Here is a 7018-nt window from a genome sequence, read left to right as displayed (position 1 = left end):
CCAACCATACCCCTAGAAGTATAACCCAAGAGGCAAGACTCAATGGGAAGATACAGTACTCCAGGAAGTTGAGCCTAAGAGGCAAAACTCAATAGGAAGCTACATGCTCTTAGAAATTGAACCCAATATGCAAAACTCGATGGAAAGATACGATACTCCTGAAAGTTGAGCTCAAGAGGGAAAACTCAATGAGAAGCTATCATGACCCTAAAAGACGAGCTCAAGAGGAAAGTCTCGATAGGAAGCTAGTAGTGGACAAGGTTCTCACTAGAAAGACTCCACGAGATCAAGTGGTTGACAGGGTCTCCACTCAAAGACCTCAGAAGGCTACAAACTTCAAGAGTCACATTTATATAAAAAAACAACAAAATGCTACAAGCTTAAAGAGACACGAGTACATCAAAGACTTCAAAGAGTTACGAGCCTCAAAAAGCACTAACACATTTCAAGCTTCTAGAAGGCATGAGCCTGAGAAAGTACAAGTCACATAAGATGCATGTCTAAATTGATACAAATCACAAAAGGCATGTCTGAAAAGCTCTGTTATTCTTTTTATATACAAAGTGCACTTGATAACTTTGATTGTAGATTTTTGCATGTTTAAGATGCCAAAAAACCTTCGAAGACTTAAACCTCAGAAAAGATTGACACCAATATGAAACCCAACAGTTGGGTAAAAATACCCAAAAAGTGAGGCAAAAGCATCCCGGAAGGAAAGATAAAAACAACCTCAGAAGTAATGCCCAAAATTTTATTGCATTGAGCTGGAGAAAAAAGTATAGACAAACATATCATCACCATTTACAAAATGTCATACAGGCAATTGAAAGGCTACAAAGTCCAATGTATACTTGTACAAAGGCTACAACAAATAATCTCTTCTTCGAGTTGAATTTACATCTTCTCCCCAAAATTTCAGTACTTTTGCTCATCTTTAGGGGGTCTTTAGATATCGCCATCACCGAAGCATAAAAATCTCTCCTTCAAAGTGCAGCAAGAAAACTCCAGCATTTTTTCATCTCCATCATAATGCGTAGCAACAATAAGGAAGAAGATCCCAACTCACACACTGGGCAGGGACGAAGGTAACTTTCTCCATCTCAAAGGCGCGAAATAGGGTTCCATTGATCTCCTGTTCCACAAGTCGAGGACAACTTTCCTTTGCACCTGCTTCAAGAAAGAAGTCTCGTTGGTCGCTTGCAATGCAGGACATGGGCAATTTTCTTCTGCGCCGCAACACGAAAGAAGATCCCTCAACAACACACTCGTCTGAAAGAAAATCTCGTTGATCGTTTGTTACACAGAATGAGAACGACTTTCTTCTGCATCGCAACAAGAAAGACCTCATTGGTCCCCCGCTATGCAAAATGTGGACTACTTTCCTCTGTGTTGTCACGCGAAAAAAAATCTTGTTGATTGTTTGCTACACAAGACATGAATAACTTTCTTCAACAACACACCCTAAAAGAAGATATCGTTGATCACCTTCTACGCAAGACAAAGAGAATTTTCTCCTACACCACTGCAGAAAAGAGGATCCCATTGATTGCGTACTATGTAGGTCGGGATGACTTTCTTCATCTGGGAAATCTCAGAGAAGAGGACTTTACGTCCACCATATTCTTCTTGCCTATTTATGTGCTCAAAAAGTAATCCACAGTATCGACAAAATTAATTTCAGCAATTAGAAAAAAAAGGGGGAATTGGTTAAAAAAAAAAACGGTTTAAATATAATCAAATTTCATCTCCTCTTCCAATTTCAGTGCCCGCTGTTCCGCCTTCTAAATTCCGACCAGGAATATAAAAAAAAAATCGCTTCTTTACGCATGAGGTATTTATGGCACCAATGCTAAGTAAATTGATTATATGCATAACAAATAATACTTATAATAATCCAAACGGTGATTGTATATATTATGATAATACAGTAATAAAAAATAAGAGGCTCCAAACATTGATATTGTCAAACGATAAAGTTGCTCTAATATGAAAATATGGGAGCAATTAATATGCCATCAATAAATTCTCATCTTCTGACATGAATCTCAAAGCATGACACAGATCTCGAGACAATATTTTGAGCAAGAAATATACACTGATAAAGAGTCATCAAGAAGTTCGATTTTAGCAAACTTACAGTCAAACTGACTAGCTAGATGAGACAAACCCAATGACAACAACATTGATAAAAAATGAATCAAATCGAGCTTTGATCAAGCCATTAAACCATATTTGAAAATCTTCAGGACACATTTGAAAGGTCAAACGGATGTCAAATCTAATGAGTTCAAGTCAAATCAAGCGTCTCAGGGAGAAAATTCAACGAGCCCAAGATCACTAAATTTCGACATCATTAAGACACTTAAAAATCTATCAAATGTCGTTTGATCAAGAGAATCTCTCTTAGCCGTCTGATCAAAGTGGTTCATATCCCTGCATTAATTGCAATTGAAACTTTATAAATAGAGTCTCACCCCTCTCACGAAATTTTGAGAATGAGCTGAAGTCCAACATCACTCATGTCGCCAATAAGTACCGCCGACTACCGTTGACCACCACCTGTCGGTCACCGCTGATCACTATCAATCATCACTCGTTCCTAGTAACAATTTCATCTGCATATCGGCATTGTTCTTTAGAAGACTTTGTAACTTTTTCTCGATTGTGGAATAAAGGGTTTTCTAATCATCAACTTGAAGTAAATTCTTATAACTATGTCACGCCCAATGATTTTTCCTTTTACGGGTTTTAAACATAAAAACTTATAGTGTTAGCACTAGTTGTATTCTCTTTTATAAGTGTGTACTAAGACGATAATATATCAATGTACCACCACAAATTACTTAAAATTCTTTTTTTTAATAAAGAGGATTATAACATTAATCTTTGTTAATTGCTTGAAAGTTTCCATTTAAATAAGATATACATTAGAAAATACGTGCATCAACATTTTTATTTCTTAAATACTTCTATTTATATCAAATGATGTTTTAATATAAACAATAATTTTTAAATATTGCCTCAACTCTTAATATCTTATGGCTACGTGATTATGGTTGTCAAAACGACTCTTATGGCTCACTCGTGTTTAGCTAGTTTACACCCCTAAATACGTATCAATTGAGTGTTATCGGGTCAGCATTCCTATAAAAAAAAAAAAAAAAAAAGAGAGAGAGACAAACACATTACCTGCAAACAAAACATAGTCTACATATTACATCAAACATGACAAAGGCGACAGCTAAATGCTCTGTTTTAAGACCAGCAGAAAAATCCATTGAGATCAACAGCATTCATAACAGTTTATCATATACATTCATTTCTTTAACGCATATATCCAACCTAACCTATATATTGCACAATTATCCTCAATGTAAAATGAGTAGTAAACAACTGGGCCCCGCATGTCAATCATCCATCCAAGCTACCATTCAATCTAAATCTAAATTAATCCTTCTAAAGAATTACTAATATTCAATAGGATTAATAATATCCAGAAAACCAAACAATGGCGCAGAAATTACCTAAAAGCATCATCCATGAGACTTATGTGACAGCTTCTGGAGCTGAGTTGCAGTAAGGAGTGTGTAGGCAGACAAGTCTGGTGGACATCAAACACATACAAGCAAATCCAAGCCCCATCGAAAGGCCATAAATGCTCTTCAGTTTATCCAACCTCATCGCTCGCTTAAACACAATTCTGAAGCTCGGAATCAAAGTTCCGCAGGCGAAAACCATCCAGTGATCCAGCCCATTGTAGTCTAATCCGGCAAGTATAGCGCAAATAGCAGCGATGGGTCCTGCGAGGCCGGTCATTGCCGCAGCAGCTAGAGCCCCCCTCCAGCTATCGGTGGCGCCAAAGATGCAACTCGCAACGGCCGCCCCCCGTGGGAGACCATGGAGCGAAACTGGGAGCACCAGGTGGCGGCCAAGCCCGTGAGCTTTCGGGGCGGCTACACCAAGCGCCAGACCTTCGGCGAAGGCGTGTAATGAGATTGCAACACAGGCAAAGATGGATTGGAGGGTTAGCATGCTCAAAGATAGGCCGGATGTTTGGAGATCATTGACGGAAGATTTCTTATGGCGGCCGAACTTCAAGAAAGTAGACATGGACACATGGAAGAAAGCAGAACCGGCGGCGAGAAGAAGAGCGAGGGTGAAAAAACTCATCTTTGAGGATAGGAGTAGCTGAAGAGGTCTCCAAGCAGCGATGAGGAATGAAATGCCAGAGGAGATGCCGGAGAGGAGAGGGTGCGGCAGGTGCAAGAAAAGAGAAAAATTGATAAGAATGATGCCTCCAATGAATGGGCCGAGACCGAACAATAGTGAGACGATGAAGCCAGAAGTATCTGCCAAACTGCAAGTGAGAATATAAAATCATGATATGTAAGAAAAAAATTATACGGGCATTTACATAAATACCACCTAATTCCTATGTATTTATATATCTAACACCTAAATTTTAATTTTTAATTTTATACCATCAAAAATCATTCATATCACACAAAAAATACAGCTAATATCACACAAAAAATACAGCTATTTTAACTTTTAAAAAGTGAAATACATCTTTCCATGCATAAGTAAGGAAGCATATATGTAAAAATTGTAGTTTATATGCTAGAGATATAAATACATGGGAATTAAATGATACGTATGGATGTAAATCTTCCAAAATTATAAGGAAAATGCCAACGAGGTAAAGTGCAACGGAAAAGGAATGTATGTTACCTGTTGCCGCCAGTAAAAGCTTGAAGAACTGTGCTAAGAGTTTCCATGAATGCCACAGCAAGTGTGCCAGATGAAGCTACTTTCGACGGCGAGGCTTCCTAAATTTAAACAAAATAAGAATGATGAAAAATAAGTAGGATGAAAGGAAGGAAAAAGCCATATGAAGAAACTATAAATAAAACAGGAACTGCTGGACTGTTCAAAGGCTTCAATTATTATACGGAAATCTACATACATAGCACATGATTCTTATGTATTTAAATATCTCACATCTGAACATTCATATTTACACAAATATAACTTTGGCGCTTCAAGCCTATGCATGAAAAGATATAAATCACTCTTAAAAGGAGCTAATATTGCTATTTTTGATGTGATATTAAATATTTGAAAATTAAGTATGCAGATGTGAAAGTTTAAGTGTGAGAAATGTAAATACATAGGAATTGTGTTAAGTATGTAAATGTAAAATATGTAAATACATAAGAATTATGTGCAATGTATGTAAATGTCCCATTATTTTGACATATTCACATCATTGAAGCAAGATATTTCTAATTAACTAAAGTTAAGAAAACGCTGGTTGGAAAATTATTACCTTGAAGGCATCAGGAAGAACTTCTGCAATCACCATCCATATCATGCATCCAGCAGCAAAACCGGTACAGAATGGTAGAACTTTGTGGAAAGCATCCGCACAGAGAAAAGATGGAACAGCAACAATGGGCTAAATTCAAAAAATCGCCAAGACAATCACTAAATGTATCAGAAAAGGTACTAAAAAAGATATATTTAGTACTCTAACTAACAAAAATAATCCGACAACATAAAGTTTGGCCGATATCCTAAAAGTAAAGTTATGAAGTAACATGAGGGGCAGCATAGCCTAAATACATACACAATTCAGTAATAATAATAACAACAAAATCAGGAAAGTTTTAAAAATTTTCAAAAAAAATTCCTCCGTGCGTCTCCTCAACCGGAGCCAGTATTTCTGCACACACTATTGGAGCCTTGACTGCATTGATGGTCACCTAGAAGGCTAAAACATAAATTTTGACTGATAACATTTGAAATTACTAGGCCATTATGTGAACTAGCGCTAGCACAAATGCGAACCAATAGTGATTAAAAAAAAGAAAGATTTATATGTGTTGTACTCAATTCCTATGTATTTACATATCAAACCCCTAAACTTCAATTTTTACATACATACCACCTTACCCATGCAAGAAAAGGCACATTTCACTTTTTAAAAGTTAAAATAGTGCTATTTTGATGTGATGTGAAAGATTTGGGTGGAATAAATGTAAAAAAGAAAATTTTAAATGTTAGATACATAGGAATTGGGAGGTTTGCGAGTAAATGCCCCTAAAAAAAACTAACTGAAATGGCATATCCTTGTCGGTCAACTTTTTCGATTAATAGATTTATTTGAAAATATGAAATATGAAAATAATTTTGGAAATTTAATTTAATATAATAAATATATAGTTTGAGTTTTAAAAGTAGTATGTTTTAATTTAAAAAAAAAAATGAGACCAAGTGGATCTCATTCGTCCAATAGTTTGCATAATCGTGTCTGATACCGCGAATACTACACTTTCCCGAAAGATAAGTATAGACCTCGGCGATAGACCCAATCCTGCAAACTAAGAGATTTGTGACATCCATTTAGTCTGCGAACCTTTTATATATGACCGACAAATTCCCCTATCTAATACAAAGATTAAATAGGGTTTATTTTACCTGGGTTCCAAGTTCCCTATAGAGGCAAGCCCCTATAGTTAATTACATCCCAAATGACGGAAGTCACTTGAGAAAACTCTCGATAATGATCAATGGTTCTAGTCTTCAAGAATTCAAAGTTTAGGTTTTCAAGGTAGGACGTGGAAAAAGACAAGTGAGAGTGGCTCAAATAGGAACAGTTATTTCAAGAGTCCAAATAAAAGAAAAGGTAGGGGATGTCATAGATCCTGAGGAGAATCCCAGTGACTTCCCAAACTATCCTACTGTGTGACTGCATTTTTAGAGATTATGTTATTTAAATGTTCAATCCTGCCAATTTTATTACTTAGGACTTACATTTGCATAATACCCGATTATGCAAATAACCCACAGAGAAAGGAGGGTTTACGTCGTACCACACAACAACCTCGGAACCTAAAGCGAGTTAGGACTTATGCTGCACAATATGGTTGTACAGGAGCCTAAAGAGAAAGTGAGGATTTATGTCGTACTAGGCGAGCTACCTCGAAGACCTATAGGTTGTTATTATGCTAGGAAG

At 36.6% G+C, this 7018-nt stretch overlaps 1 protein-coding gene across 9 annotated transcripts in view; it reads right to left on the bottom strand.

Moving 5' to 3' along the window:
• Nucleotides 1-3266: 3266 nt before the first annotated feature.
• Nucleotides 3267-7018, bottom strand: part of LOC110025238 (putative zinc transporter At3g08650) — a 23791-nt gene continuing 20039 nt past the window's right edge. For all 9 annotated transcript variants that reach the window (XM_020725615.1, XM_020725661.1, XM_020725625.1 and 6 more), the window contains 3 exons: nt 5330-5458; nt 4732-4829; nt 3267-4357 (listed from right to left, as the gene is read on the bottom strand). In XM_020725615.1, the coding sequence (XP_020581274.1) occupies nt 3547-4357; nt 4732-4829; nt 5330-5458 (1038 nt within the window). In that variant the 3' untranslated portion in view covers nt 3267-3546. The remainder of the gene's footprint in view (nt 4358-4731; nt 4830-5329; nt 5459-7018) is intronic.

Source organism: Phalaenopsis equestris, unplaced genomic scaffold (genome assembly GCF_001263595.1).
Source record: "Phalaenopsis equestris unplaced genomic scaffold, ASM126359v1 Scaffold000002, whole genome shotgun sequence".
NCBI classification, from domain to species: Eukaryota; Viridiplantae; Streptophyta; class Magnoliopsida; order Asparagales; family Orchidaceae; genus Phalaenopsis; species Phalaenopsis equestris.
Note: the sequence above shows the minus strand (reverse complement) of the source record. Positions and strands in the feature narration are given on the sequence as shown.